This window comes from Arachis ipaensis, chromosome B3, assembly GCF_059453495.1.
Source record: "Arachis ipaensis isolate K30076 ecotype BB chromosome B3, ASM5945349v1, whole genome shotgun sequence".
Classification (NCBI taxonomy): Eukaryota; Viridiplantae; Streptophyta; class Magnoliopsida; order Fabales; family Fabaceae; genus Arachis; species Arachis ipaensis.
Window position 1 is genome coordinate 4,105,918 of NC_142438.1, and position 16,346 is coordinate 4,122,263.

The 16,346-nt window shown below is 35.8% G+C and overlaps 2 protein-coding genes across 2 annotated transcripts; one reads left to right on the plus strand and one right to left on the minus strand.

The window, feature by feature from the left end:
• The first annotated feature begins 161 nt into the window (after positions 1–161).
• Positions 162–2,541, plus strand: LOC107629157 (BTB/POZ domain-containing protein). The gene is made up of 2 exons (XM_016331869.3): positions 162–850; positions 1,282–2,541. The coding sequence occupies exons 1-2, from the start codon at positions 308–310 to the stop codon at positions 2,242–2,244; spliced, it is 1,506 nt and encodes a 501-aa protein (XP_016187355.1). The 5' UTR covers positions 162–307; the 3' UTR covers positions 2,245–2,541.
• Positions 2,542–2,848: 307 nt separating this feature from the next.
• Positions 2,849–15,734, minus strand: NRPC1 (nuclear RNA polymerase C1). Its single transcript, XM_088509883.1, has 27 exons — positions 15,361–15,734; positions 15,014–15,163; positions 14,268–14,427; positions 12,911–13,098; positions 12,611–12,720; positions 11,640–11,736; positions 11,031–11,246; positions 10,588–10,736; positions 10,353–10,494; positions 10,137–10,277; positions 9,623–9,811; positions 8,864–9,080; positions 8,478–8,571; positions 7,954–8,188; positions 7,490–7,681; positions 6,942–7,040; positions 6,397–6,600; positions 6,018–6,284; positions 5,676–5,823; positions 5,398–5,549; positions 5,054–5,209; positions 4,852–4,968; positions 4,637–4,722; positions 4,294–4,498; positions 4,007–4,209; positions 3,265–3,402; positions 2,849–3,186 (listed from the first exon to the last, which is right to left on the minus strand). Exons 1-26 carry the CDS (start codon positions 15,568–15,570, stop codon positions 3,348–3,350), a joined length of 4,182 nt encoding a protein of 1,393 aa, XP_088366009.1. The 5' UTR covers positions 15,571–15,734; the 3' UTR covers positions 2,849–3,186; positions 3,265–3,347.
• Between the last annotated feature and the right edge of the window lie 612 nt (positions 15,735–16,346).

A 16,346-nucleotide genomic window follows, 5' to 3' on the forward strand; every position in this document is an offset into this window, starting at 1 on the left:
TAACATGAATTGATTGATGATCATGCCCAAAAATCTTAATCTCACTTATTTAATTAACATGATGTTATTATACAAATACAAAAAATTAGTCTATTTAATGATTTAATTTGTTATGCATAATATATTTATTTATAGAGAAGAATATATTTATATTTATATTTATATTTATATTTGTAAATTGTAACAGGAAGGTGGCTGTCTTGGATTCTCTGTGTCTCTGAAAATCTAATCTCACACTCACTCACACTCTATTTTCTTTCTTTCTTTCTTTCGATTCCAAACTCAATTGCTTGCTTAGCTTCCTCCAATGGCGGCACCTGCATCTGCCAATAGAGACAGAGAAAGACAAGTCTCAGTCTCCGCCATGATCAAGCACGGCTTCATCCCCGACTCTCCGTCAACACTCTCACCTTCCAGAACCTTCTCATCTTCTCCTCCGTCGCCGGCGCCGCCTCCACACACACAAACGCTCTTCGAAATGATGTCCGGTACCAAGCACTCCGACGAGAATCGCCGCAGAATTCAAGACAGAATCTCGAAGCTGCTCCAACACGCTCCCTTTCACGCTAACCCTGGTGACGTCAGGGTGACGGTGGTGGGGAAGGACGGGTTCAGAGTCACCATGGATGTGGACAAGAGTGTGCTCTCTCAGAAGAGCAGGTTCTTCGCCGACAAGCTTCGCGGCGGTTCATCGCAATCGCAGTCGCAGTCGCACACGGTGGAGATCAGCGAGTGCGAGAGTGATGACGTGGAGGCTTACGTGGAGGTTGTGGTGTTCATGTACTGCGAAGACAATGTCATGAAGAAGCTCATTGGTCAATCTGTTTCCAAAATCTTGACCTTGCTCAAGGTCAGTTTCTCTTAAACCATTTCTATGTAATTATCCAAACATTTAATTCTTCAGTTTAGGAGTTTCATTTTCATGCATTCATAATGTAAAACGGTTTAACCAGTCTTCTAGTTACGGCTATAAATAGCTAAGTAGTTGAGAACTGTGATAGGTTTGACCAAATTGTAATCTAAAGTATTTCAATTATTAACCAACTTGGATTGGTCGAATGGTCAGCGCATTCGTCCACTTAAGCAAGTGTCGGGGGTTTGAATTCCGCCTTGTGCATGCAGCAACCCATTGGCCAGCGACAGACCCTTAAATGGAGCTCCAATCCGCGACGGATTAGTCCTTGGCCTGTCGGGGGATACCGTGGGCAACCAAAAAAGTATTTCAATTATTAATTTCATAATTAGAAGATGCATGTAAAACTAATTTTGAATTTTGGTTAGGTTTCAGCGGCTATCATGTTTGATATTGGGGTTGCGGCTTGTTTAGACTATTTGGAAGCAATTCCATGGACAGAAGACGAACAAGATGAAATCATGTCTCAGCTTGGTTATCTTCAGCTTCATCGCTCTGCATCTCAACTGCTTCTTAGACTATCGTCTGATCCATCTACCGCGCCGAGAATGAGTGCCGACGACATCTTTGCAAGCCTTCTGACCGGTGTTTTACAAGCAAAAGATGACAAAGCTCGTAGGGAAATGAAGGCTCTGCTATCAAAATTGCTTCAAGAGGATCCGTCTTGCTCTCATGATAGAACCAAACTTGATGTTTCTAAAGACACGCTTTATCATCTTTGCCACAATTGCATCAATTCTCTTGTCTTGTGCCTCTCTGACGCGAGCAGCACTGCCGAGAGGCCGGATCGAGGGGCTTTAATTACCGAAATAGCTCGGGAGGCTGACAATATTCAGTGGATTGTTGACATCTTGATTGCCAAGAAGATAGGCGAGGAATTCGTGAAGATATGGGCTGACCAGAAAGAACTCGCTGCACTTCATTCTAGAGTTCCAACTGTCTATCGGCACGAGATCAGCAGGATCACTGCACAACTGTGTATCGGCATTGGAAGGGGGCACATATTGGTGCCCAAGGAAACTCGATTTTCATTGTTATCGACATGGCTAGAAGCTCTGTATGACGACTTTGGATGGATGCGTCGAGCTTCTAGAGCGGTTGATAAGAAATCGGTTGAGGATGGACTGTGCCAAACAATACTTACACTCCCTTTGCTTCAACAGCAAGCTCTGTTGCTCAAATGGTTTGACAGGTTTCTTAACAAAGGAGATGATTGTCCAAATATTCAGAAGGCGTTTGAGATTTGGTGGAGAAGAGCTTTCATCAGAAAATATTCAGCAGATACTGATCATTCCAAGTTGCAAATAACTCTCTGTGATTACCAGAGCTGAGAGTTATATGAAAAACCTTAAATGAAAGAACAAAACAAGCGGGAAAATGAACTTCATTCATATTTGCAAGTGTGAAGTGATATTTTCCATTTCCACTTCTAGTTTCTGCTGCTATGATTTATGACCTGAGCTAAAGTTCTGGGTAAACATGGACAAATAATTGAAGGGGAGATGAACTGAAAATTTGTTCATAAAATATGTAAAGCCAATTTCTTCTTTGTAAAGGTTTGAACTGAATTCTGTTAAGTTTCGCAAAGTATAGAGGGATGACATGGATGTATTCATGAGCATATAATAGTCAACATACCAAATATTACAGTAGAGAATTGATATTGATGTTGTTGAACTACTGATGTGTATGTTTTCTGTTTATGCGGCATGTTATAAATTATTAGTTTTGCTAAAGGTGTAAGTAAACGAATTTGCGGTAAAACTAAAATTTTCTTTTCATTACCATATTAAGCACTAAAATTCATGAATCAATATTTTCATTAATGTTGAGTTCCTTTTGTTTGTGTTTTTTAAAAAGGAATGAAAATCATGGTTAGTCAACCCAATACTAGTGTAACCCCCCTCAAAACCGGAGCAAATAGTAGACCAATACTTTTAGTGAAAAAAAAAAGTTGGCTAGTATTGATTCATAAAAAATTGTTAGTTATCACTTTTCTCAATGACTATATCCACAGGAACAAAAGCATTAGACTAGTGGCAACTAAACTACTCTATGGACAAAACACTAACAATAAAAGAAAATAAAATCTGTACAATGAGGTGCAAAATTAAACTCTCGCGTCCCCCCTTTTCACTTTTTGTTTCTTTCCTTTTCATTTACAACATAGTAGTGTGATCATTTTACCATCAACCTCACCCCTCCTTACCAATCAGCCCTTTTGCAGTGTCAATTGTAAGCAGCTCACAATATTCAACTTGGTGAAAAGCTAGCTGAAAATAAAAGACACAACATGATGAGATTGAATACGAAAAGTAGCAACAAAGGCAAAGACAAGAGAAACAAGTTACCTAATCTTAACAGTCAACGCAAACCCTTCAATTGCACTCTATATCATGCATAATCCACTCTTGCCGCAAAAACATAGACAACTTCAAACATAAGATAGAATAGGAGGAGTTCCTTGAAGCAACTCTGGAGGACTCAACCTGAAAAATGGGAGAGTTTGATAAAGAGTTTTTCAATGATCCTGATTAATACTTCCTGCAATCCCCTTTATCTATCACCATCACTTTTTTATATAAAAAATTTTATGTGCACACTAAAAATTAACCACCAAATCAATCACTATGTATTTGTGTATAAATAAATGTGTTATTTCAAATACTTTAAATGTGTATGTATTTCAACATATATTTTATACGGGTGACTGATTTTTTCTGTAGACGTAGCATGGTTGTTTTCTTATATATCATTAGAAGTTTAGAACAATAAACTGGATCTATTGTATCCAGCTAAATTGATTCAAAAGATGTACCTAAGAGGGAGAGTGATAAATGTCTTATATCTATAGATAATGATTTAATTTTGATGCACACGCTTTTGTTTTCAATACAAATTTATGATTATATTTTCATAATTTAAGTTATTTATAGACATTATTAACTAAGTACCATTCATAAATATACACTTTCACTCAGGCTAACACCAGTAAATAATTTCCTAATTCTGATAGAAATTTTATAGGTAGATTTTGAGTTGATGGATGCACCAAGTAGGGCTACATTCGCATGACATGCATCCTTCCCTTACCTTTGTTTGACCTTGATCATTCCGGTGCCTATCTGAATCGGTATACCCATGATTACGCGTTCACTTACTCCTTCAATCAGGTCCTCTGTCCCATGTACCGCTGCATTGAAAAGATGATCCGATGTCCTCTCAAAAGACGCAAGCATCAAGACACTTTTGCCCATCTTTTGAATTCCGAATCTGGTTATTCCAAGGACTCTGCCCTGCATTAATAAATAACACGAGGAAATATAAGTATTCAGCATAAACTTTATTTATAGTTTTGCTGAATAACTGAAATAACTCACCATAACAGTCATCACATCTGCTAGAAGCATCATATGGCGTATGTCTATACTCATACCGTGACTTCCCATAACTACTTTTATCTCCTCAATGATAGTCCTTCTAGCAGCTTCAATTCCCAGAGACTCACTCACTTCATCTATATGATTACTAAGAGTATTACGTCCATCAACCCCTTCAGTTCCCATAACATCTAGAAGACCCGTGCTGAAGGTAAATACAAAGAAAATAGAATACATGAAAATAAGGAATAAGAAGCAGGCAATGCCGCAACAGCCAAGCAGGTATATATATACAAGGGATTGAAGGAAGCATATGTTATATTGAAAAATAGTATGAACTAACCCTTCCACCAGTAATTTGAACTTTTCAGTTTTTTTCTCTTTATCTTCTTCTTTACTGATAACAACACGTTCAGCAGTTTTAATTCCCTGGAATTAAGAAAAGAAAAGTTAGGTGCACTTTTCAACCTGACAATAAATTTAAATATGAAGATATCAAAACAAACATGGTATATTCTTCATCAGGTATCACCCATCAAGAAAGTCAAATAATATTACCTTCACAACAACTGAAGGAAGCAAATTTTTAAGATGGTTAAGTTGAAATTGGATTTTACTTCTATCACCATCTGGGGGAACAATCCTGAGCTTTTTGATATCTAAGATCTTAACATTCTGCATATCAACAAAGACTTTCAATAATGCAAGCACGAATGGAGAAGTGACTCAAAATTACAAGAGAGAACAAGTAACCCCTTACGTCTTGCTTCAATTTTAGTTTTGGAGTATGCAAAATCGACTCTCTTACAATATTGGCATCTACATGCAGATGTGCATCTCGAATTCTTTCCATGTCAAGCGAGATGACAATTGATGCTGATCTTGAAGTTATAACAACTTTTATACTCTTTGCGACCTGTATTAATTGGCATGACATGATTGTGTTTTTGAGTCACTTTCGTTAAAATAAACACTATTTACAACAAACTTCTGATATAATACCTAAATGACAGCTGAAAAAAATGTAAATAACTAGGTAGAATGTTCAAAGGGTCATTCATTGACAAAAGCAATATTTTTTTTCCCCTCTCTACAGCTGCATACCTGGCCTAAGTTGGTTTTTTCTATGCGACCTTTTACTATCCTTGCGGTATTTGGATTATTATCTGTCTCAAGTATTGCAGTGATAATTGGTGTGCTGATCTTTTTGGATCCATTTATAATTTCTTTGATGCGAGGAACTCCAAGGGTCACATCTAAGATGATAGATTAAGGCACAACTTTCAAAACCCATCAACACATACAGAAAAATTCCAGTATAGTGTCAAACAGGACAATAATGATAATCAAAGCAGGCAACAGAGTCTAATAATAAAGGATACTCATGCTTGCAACCCCAGCAAAGTGAAAAGTTTTCAAAGTCATCTGGGTTCCAGGCTCTCCAATACTATGAGCTCCAATTGCTCCGATGGGAGTTCCAGCCTCAATTTTTTTTGAATGGTAACGAGATAAACAAATATCGAGAAAAACCTGAAATATAGAGAGCATACAGTAAATTGCAAAACAAGAGTAAAGTAAACAACAGAAATATATAGCATAAGAAAATTAGAGTACTGTGTGGAATGTAAATGAAATAAAGAAACTGCAAAACCAACTGAAAGCAAACAAGATTAGCATTGGGGACAAACAGGCTTACGACAATGTAAGGACTAGACCATAAATACCTCTAGTTGTCTGCGAGTAATCCCAGAAATCCTCTGAATAAACTTTTTCAGCTTTTCAGAATCCTCTTCGGTGGAAGGTTCTGTTGATTCTATTTTCCCTTTGATAAAGGATTGAAGAGAATTTACGAAGCCGGCAGAGGAATCATCCGCTGAAGCCTCTTGCTCGACTAACTTGCACATACCAACTTCTGAAAGCTTCCTTTGAACTACTTCATGCACATCTGAGGAAGACAAGATGTCATCGTCTTCATCACTTGGACATATGGCCTACAAAAGAGAATAAAACAGCATATAACAAGAAAAGCCAACTATTTTAGAAGTTTGAGGGAGTCAAACAAAAATAATCAAACCATAAAAACAACAGTATCAGCTTTCAAACCTGGCTTCTCAAAAACAGCCGGTCAAAATTTAGTGGTTTTCCATCTTTTCCTTCCATGCCAGCTGGATCCATGCCATCATCTCCATAACAAAATTGAACAATACCACCAGCAGCATTTCTTACAGTGTAATCATACTGTAAGAACAAATCCTCCAGACATTTCATTAATCTACGAGACATGTATCCAGTGTCTGCAGTTTTAACCTGCAAAGTGACAATTATCACACAAACTATTTAATGAATTTCAAAGTTTTGGATACCAGAAAACAACAATAATAATAAACTAATAACCAACCCAGCAGCTCCTAAATTTTATCAATTTTATTAACATGAACCATTCCCAAGTGAGAAATTTGAGGTCCACTCTTATGACATTCATAATTTCAGATCCAAGGATTTTTTTTTTCTCTTTGGTGGGGTTGTCAGTTAGCTTCTGATTTTAATAAAAAAATAATAATAATAGTAACTGTTGATTTAACTGAAACCAGCTCTGATTGATTATATATTATGCAATATGCATAGTATATTCAAAATATGCACCCTACCGCTGTATCAACAAGCCCTTCACGCCCTCCCATTGTGTGGAAGAAAAACTCAGTAGCAGACAATCCACTGTAAAAAGATTCGGCAACAAAACCTTTAGCCTGCATCAACAGTGACATACCAGTTTTCGATGTCAGAAAACAGAATATGTAATGCACAATAATAGCAATAGCTACACCAGTTCTGGTGTCCGTTACAAACAAATAATATTAAATGAAAACAATATTCTACAATAGTAGTTTACTACTGTCCTGTCCTGATAATAAAGTGAAAACAATTGCTTGTGACGACAATATATGACAAAGCTTCAAAGTTATGTACAAATTCCAAGATAGCTTCTCATGTATAGGTGTGTTACATAAATGTGTATGCAATATTCTGTTTGTTGTTAACTTCACAACTGTGAATCACTTCAACATTAATATTATCAATGAACAAATACAAAAGCAGTATGGATGAAAAAGAAATTAACAAATTAAGGATAAGCGGCAATTGAAATTGTGCACAAACATTTAAAATTCTACTTCTAAATGATGGAAACTGAACATACAGCTGGGGTTTTTGCTTTTCTAGGGAAATGAGGAAGACTACGGTCCACGAAACCATTAGGAGCACGACGACCTCCAACTGATTGTTGACCCACACAAGCAACCATCTGACTGATATTAATTGGAGATCCTTTGGAGCCACACTGCGACATGATCAGTGGGCTATTTCTCCAGTGTAGGGTTTGCATGCAAACCTGGGAAGATTTTATAATATAATGGAGTCAGTTACCGATACAGGGAAAATCAGAATAAATTGCTTTTCTCTTATGTGAAGGATAATGATTAGATTTTTGGAGGGGCACCATTGTATTTTACATGTAGCTTCTTTTTGAAAAAAATTAAAAAAAAAAAAGTAAAGGTGAAGGTAGGGACTATCCACCATTTTGTTGACAATGATCTTAACACTAAGAGATAGATATGTGTGAAAACACAAGGACAGAATACTTCACATGAAAGAAATAGATACCTTTCCTGCTGTATCTCGTATACCATTCAAGACACCAGTTATCAGAGTTTCTAATGTCTGAGCAGCATCACAACCGGCTTTGAGTTCTAGCTTTCCTTTATTGAAAGCTGCTATAAAATCATGACATTTTTTATAATTATCAGATATTGTTTTATCTTTCTGTTCTATCAAAACCTCTTTTGGTTGGACATCATCAATGCCAATTGAGAACCCATGATTTCCGATCCATCGAGCACTGCATCAAAGCAAAAGGATCATATACTTCCTTTAGCTTGGCAATGGATAAAAGAAAAAACATCAAACTGCCTAAACTCAAATATTAGCAGAGATTACATTTGATAACATTTTTGGTTCACCAATGTTTTCTACTCCCTCTGGGTGTGAAACTAATCCTCACTCATGGGACTGATGGAAACAGTTCCCACTTTAAACAAGTGCTTTCCTACAAGCTAACATTGCAACATTTCATCTTATTTATTACCCCTTTAGCACTTAAAACAAACATAATGCAGATATATTTTTACCTCAATTTAGCTACACGATTCATGCAAGCAGCAGCAGCATGTGGTTTATAGTCTCTTAGTAGCACAGAGAAAAGACCATCCTTATTTCCATTCCCTGAATTCATGCTAAAAAAGCAGGTCACCAACTTATATATATATATATATATAAGCATGAAGTAGTGGAGTTTGAAAGAAGTTTGACATTAAAAAGCTACAACTTAGAACAAAATAGGAAAGCAAAAGCATAAAAGATTAACTATGGCACCACTATTCAGAGTTATTTTCAATGTTTAATAGAAGCACGCAGTAGTATTAACAGTTACTTGACAAATCTACATTAATACAACCTTATTGAACGTACAAAATGAAATCATAGATAAGATCAAAGTTCATTTAGAAAAACTAACCTAAAGTCACCTTTCCAAGTTGTCCTGATATCAACTCACTATTGCGAAAATAGACAAACCCATCACTTGGGCACATCGTTTTCATTTCTCGTTTCCTGTCATCAAGCTTTGTACTGTATATTTTCTCCTTAACAGTAAGATTCACATAGACTCTCACATTTGCATTTGGGCGCAATAGAACGCTAAATAACTGTTTACCACTCCAAAGCTCAACTGGCTGAAAAGAATATCGCGCAAGTAAAAACATGCACCAAATATATAAATTAGCAAACATGACTGAATCACCAGGAAAAAGTTTGGTTCATGCAGCTTATTATATCAAAGCTCTGAAGCACTGATCTAAACGAGATACAAAAAGAATATATTAATTTCGGTGAAAGTTAAACTTCATTAATCTAACCACAACCACCATTAAATTTCATTTGGCATTTGGCATAGACCAAATCCATAAATTTTCAAATAATTTAAATCTTAGTTGATATTTGATCACGCCACTTTATTTGGTACACAGTATTGTTTTAAAATATTAATAGACATTGACCATCTACTATATGTTGCATGATCTTTCAAGACTTCAACATAACTTTTCACATTATTAACAGCTTGATTGGCCAAAACTTAAATACTAGAAAAATGTCATTCAAAAATGTAATTGCAAGATATCTCCTACAGAAAGTGGATCACTTCTCTATTTCAAGAATATAAACAAACATGTGAGTATATCTTGTAATGTGTATCCATGAAAGCTCCAACTCTCACCTTAATAATTGCAGGAGTTGGCAGATCAACAAGATCCATGCCATCCCCCATGTATGAGCAAATAAGTGAAAAGGTTGAACGATCATAAAATGTATCTTTTCTAGTTATGAGATAGGAAGAGGTTAAGAAGTCTTGAGTAGAGGCAACCAAAATTTCGCCATTTTTTGGTGTGCACAGATTATTTTGCACCTGAAAACAAGCAAACTCTCATTAGGATCTACATGAAGAGAACACGCAACAAAAAACACATTGTAAAGTTCATGAAATGCTTACAATTTATTGACCATCATATACAGTTGAACGAATCACATAACACATAACGCTGTAAATACTTATAACTAAACAGCCAGATCAAGTAAAAATAAAATATTCTAACCCTATTGCATGTTGGGACTAACTTCTTTTTGGATAAATATAATAGAATGGCTAGTGTTTTTTTTTTTTTTTTTGTGAGAGTGTGTGTGTGTGTGTTTGACAAGTAATCCTCAATGACAATGAGAAATGCTGATTTTACCCCCATCAACAAAATAGCCTCTGTCCGTGCTTCCTCAGTCTGTGGCACATGTAAGTTCATCTCATCACCATCAAAATCAGCATTATATGGGTTGCAAACAGATTCATTGAATCTCAAAGTTCTCCAAGGCATAATCCTCGCCTGCATATGCAAAAGAAGACTCATGCAATTTGTTCCAAATTTGACATTATTGATATACAAAGTTCAATGAATTACCCTATGACACATTATAGACATCCGATGCAAGCTTGGCTGCCTATTAAAAAGAATAATGTCGCCATCTTCCAAATGACGATCAACTATATCACCAAATTTCAGCTGGTCTGCAAAGCGCTTCCTGTGAGGAACTCTTAAGGTCCTGGAAAATTATGAAAATAGAATTAGATCATTAGCAAAACAATATAGCTGGCTTGAGATTAATCAATATAAGGGAAAAAGAAACAGCAAAAACCATGTGGAACCCGAGGCATCTCTATATTGTCTTGCACCAGGATACTTATCAGGACCATTTCTTATACACTGTCTCAGCTTTTCAATGTTGTGATGTGAAACACGCTCAGGATAACTCAATATACGAGCCATAAGCATGGGTACTGCAACCTGAAGCAAAAAAACAAGTCACAGTGCAAAAACTTGTAAGAACCTTTGAGAAGGGAAGGCACTCCAGGGTCTTATGGTTTTCATGGAATAATACTTAGGGAATGTGAATTGAGAAATGTGCATCGTATTGGTTATGTCACAGAGAAAAAAAATGAACGAACTGTGTAAGTAAGAAAAATAAGCCTGTACAGCAAACATCACATTGTTTTTTGTTAAGTAGATATTCAGGTTATTGGCTCATGCTTCGTCTAAAAGATAGAAGATATAATATATGCCAAGCTTCGAATGTCTCACCTCAGTAATCTTTAAATTAGGATCCGGTGAAATAACTGTCCTGCCAGTAAATTCAACACGTTTCCCAGATAAGTTGCCACGAAAACGTCCCTGCTTCCCTTTAAGGCGTTGAACTAAACCCGCCATTGTCTTTTCCCGTTGCTGGTGGTATGGTATACCACGAACCTCACTATTTATGAATTGAGCAGCCTCAAATTGAAGCGTTTCCCAACCATCCTAAAACAAAACCATCAACAAAATCACAACCGCAATACATCGGAACTAAAAGAAACGATCTCGAGATGAAAGAGAATATCAGAAGCGAGCAGATAAAGTAAACTCTATTATTCACATATGGCAACTTGTGGACATGGCAAATGCCACTGCCCGAATAGGGATAATTCTACACCCTTCGAAGTGGAGACATCTCATTGACAGTATTCTAGAATAAATATGTGTGGATAATCCAAACGACTAACCACATACTATATAATCACATTTAAAGCACACATGAAAAATGAGCTTATTCGATTATTCTAAGCATGTAACATTTTGGAAAACCTGTCATTATATCAATCAACAAGTCCTCAAAGTAGCAAAATTTTGATCACTCAAAAGGCACATCTATACCAGAGATCTTAATGAAGCAATTTCTTCTAATTCTTGGCGCACATGAGCATTAGCTTGGACTATTTGCTTTAGCCTCTCTGTTACATCATTTTCATTGCTGCATAAATTAAGACAATAACCACAACATCAGTTTTCTTTTTCTTTTTTTTTCCCTTTTTTTTTGGTTTTAGGAAAGGCTTAAAAATACAGAGGATGGTTCACGAATCCTCCTTAAAACAACAAAATAAGGTTAGGCTAAACTTCCATCAGAAAATACAAGCATAACCTCGTATGATCTCTCTACTCAATCAAAATGTGCAACAAATAAAACCCTTTAAAAACATGATGATGGAAGGTAATTCTACAAGAAAGCGCAGAATGCAATCCTAACGCAAATAATATTTGGACGTCATAATTGCCACCACCAACAGCTGTAAATTCTAGCATTTCACTCTAGCTAAGTACACTGTATGCTTTCTATCAAAGAATAACACCCTTAAACCTTATTGCAATGTGATGGTTTGGAACAAACTGAGTTTTGCACAACTATAACATATGGTAAAATTGCTTTTAGGTTCTTTATAATTGGTCAGTGACTTCAAACACTTGGTTCTTGGGAATAGAGAAATTTTTTCCTCTACGTTCACCTGAACTGGAAGTTAAACATTCCTTTAGCTATTAACGAATGGAATTTTATAATTCTAATATGGCCACTCACACAACAGCTCTTTATGCCTCAAGTGCTACAGTCAAAATACCCACTTACTATATTTTAAAATTTATTCAATCACAGATAAGGTGGACAGAAAAGGTATTGACAACTCAGGAATGGCAGTAGTTTTTTATGTTTTCCATAAACAAAGTGCACAACACTAGCATATTTGCAACAAGTATACCATCAGATCATAAATATAAGAATGGCATCAAACAAAGTTAACGAAAGGGAAAAACAGAGAGAGATGTCAATATAGCCGAATACATGTTGGTATTACCTCTGTGATCCATCCATTATAACTGAAGGTCGCATAGCCAATGGGGGCACTGCAATGTTTGTAACGATGAGTTTCTCTGGTCTTTCAGCAAGATAAAGTAATTCACAGTCCTACAACAATATGTAATAAATTATTCTTACTAGAGTGTTAAGTAAACCTCTGCATGGCATGCAATATTGCAATCTTTGAAAAATACTCTACTTAAAAATCTCTATTTCAATCCACACTTCAGAATGAAGTGATGAGGAAAACCAAGCCCAAAAATAAAAAGAAACAACCCGCATATGTATAAATTTTCACCTCATCCAGCATCCTTTTAAACAGGGATAAAGCTTGGAATGGGTTTAGAATATGAGTATCCACAGCGCTGGTCAATCTAGATTCTCTTGCATGTGAAAGTGCTGTTTGAAATTCTTCAATGCTACTATCATTACATTTTGAGCGATCATGAGTGATTTTTAGCGAACCCACAAGCTTCTTTACCGAACCTGTATTACAATAGCCATCATCAATATCATCATACAAAATACAATAAATGCATATCTTAAGAGGCAACAAGCAATACAATAATAGTTAATTCTCAATCCTCTCAAGCAACATGGTAATTTTCTATAAAAATTAAGAAAAAATCATAATTAGTTCAAAAGATGGTTGTCTAATATCAGCAACATTCCAAGCAAGTCAACAATAGAATCCTTTTGAGACTATGTTAGTCCATTGCTATGTCAATTGTTATGTAAGCTAACACAAGAATTGAATCAAATTCCCAAAGCCTAAACTTGTTTAACAATGGGGCCTAACTTGATAATAACTCACACATGGTAGCCAATATGTAAATGTAATACAAGGTTGTTCGTGAGTCCTTAAGGTTTCAAACAACCCAGCACATCGAACATCTATCTAGCCAGGCATTGATTTTTGCATTGCGGATAGTGGTAATTTAAAATGCTTAGATTCAGATTAAAAACATGGAAATGGAATTGCCATAAGTGACAGCCTCTCAATCAATAATGTTGGGTACAAGAGTTGTTAGAACCAAGTAAAAAGCTTATTTGTTTGATTGCTAGAACTGAATGGATCTATGTCAACCCTAAAAGCTAATTGATAGGGTACTTATAAACACCGCCAAGCCTATGTGGGACCTTAACACACTACACTCACCCCACAAGCGAACAGATGGAACGTAACGTTTGCCCGACTGAATATCTGTGGTGGCTGAACATAAAATGTAGGATACATTGATACCATCTCAAAATTAAATACTTTATTACTTTTCAACTTAGTTCCAAAAGCTAGCTCTCCAAGGGTGGGTTGCCAAATAGTTATAAAAGTTTATATAGGCCTTAATTCTGGCAAATGTGAGACTGTAACGACCATATCATACCAGAATTGACCACTTCCCTACCCGTTTAGCCGTTATAGGATAATTCATATAGTGTCATCTGTCAAGACAAGAGCATGGAAATCCATATTCCGTACATTACAAAAAGACCAAGAAAGAAAATGGATTCTAAAATATCTAACTAAATATGTATTATTGATTGAAAGAAAAACTTATACCTAGTATGCAAGTTTAAAACAATTTCCAATGACGAAGTTGAATAAAGTGGTCTATTGTTAAAAAAGGGGGGAAGTCAATGAAAAGCATAAAACAAACCATTCTTATATCCACATCTCGAGCACATTGATACTTTGCTGCATGCCTCTACAACCTTTTTCGCTAATTCAGCCTTCGCCAGTGCATCAATTCTGGGTCTTCTCATTTTTTTCAAACGATCTTTACGTATATCTTCATTGAGAAGAATTCGAGCACAGCACTGTAAAGAAAGCATTAAAAATTTACATATAGATCAAACAAAATATTCAGAAGCAGAAAATTAGGATGAATAAATGTTCAAAAGAATGCTATACTACACACATCTTTCACATTATATAACAGTACTGAAAAAGAAACGTTTGACTCAGAGCCTCAAATAGGATGTTCATTACTAATTAGTATGACATGTAAACTTGTGAACAAACTTCCATCACAACCATTCTTATATCTTTTGTTTGCCCTTTTGTCAAAGTCTTGCACATATCAGGGTACAGTGCAATTATAAGAATAACAGTGACATGTAGTCACTCAATTTGCAATTTTAAAGATAGCATAGATAACTGAAAGTTCAAGCAGGTGCAAAAGGATGCTTGAATCTCGACTGTCCTTCAAAAAGCCATCCCCTAAAGCTAACCATCCTGGTATTATGACATTCAAGTATGCGCATGTTCTGTGAGTTGCTATAACTTATATGCCAAGTTAACATAAACGAGACTAACAAGTAGAGTATCATGTTGATAATTAATCAAGGAAAAGCCAAAATCCACAAAGCAAACAGACAAGGAACACACAGACGATTCGGATACCTTGCAAATGGACTTCAATATTTCCACAATGGTACCCAAGAATCCAATGTTGAAGATGGGAAGGGCAAGATTTAAGTATCCGAAGTGGCCCGGACAATGAGCAAAGTCGCCACCACATGTGGCGCAAATAAGCTCCTTATTAGCAGGACCCTGAAATCACACACACACAAGCAAAAAAAAACATATCTTTATTAGCATTCAATGCAACAAAACCAGATGATCATTAACTACAAATGGAAGAAAGAAAACATCTATAAACTGTTTATAACCTAAAAACAACTTAATCCACAGTTACACTAACAAGAAAAAGAGGACATGAAATTGAATAAAAGAATGAAAGAGTGTACCATGCGAGGATCCAACAAGCCACCAGGGATGGGTTTTTTGAAGTGATCATAGTAAGAGCCTTTGAAGACTTGAACTTCAGCGAGTTTTCCAATCTCAGAGTCAGATAAGGAACTGAACTTCATGCTCTTCACAATGCGTGGCCCTGCATCTTCGATGTACGGTTCCTTCGTGAAAGTAATGCCTTTCGCTCTGTTTCTATCCATCATCATCTTCTTCTTCTTCTCCTTCTTCTTCAAAATGCAACAACCTTTGTTAATAGCTGCAGCAAATTAAAACTGCACTGCGCGGTTTTGAAGTAAAAAAGTGGGGGAAATGGGAAGAAGAAGATTCTCTCTCTTCTTCTCTCAAGGTTTAGGGTTATTTTCTTTTCTTTAATACTTTCTTTTTCTTGGACTTTATTTTTTGGTTTTTTTTTCGCCTACCGAATTTTTTTTTTTTTTATTACATAAAAGTCAAGGAGAGAAACCAAATACTATATCATTATCATGTGTTATGTTATGTTTTCCCTACTTTCTTCTTAAGGTTTTTTTTTTTTTTTTAATGAGGTAAATATCTAATACACTTATGAGTGTCACATCTCTTATTTTTTAGCTACTTTCAAGGTTATAATTATGGTGAGAAACTGACTTTTTGAGAATAAGATTATTGTAAGAAATTCATCTCAAAACCTTTTAAGTTATAAATTCTACATTCATTCTTAAATTATTGAAATATAGTTATTCATATGTTATTATTTATATTTTCAGATATTTTCTACAAGTCCATACAAGTCATTTTACCCAAATTCACCTCACGTGCCTCTTAATTTAACTAACTTTTCAATTAACGCGCGCGAATATATAACTGGGATTTCATTTCCGTTTTCGAATTTTCTCAACGTTTTCGATCTACGTTCTCTTTCATCTATGCGTTCTCTGCGTTTCTCTTCGTTCATTCTCTACGTTTTTGAAATCAAGCTCTAAAATCATTTTTGAACATTTATCTC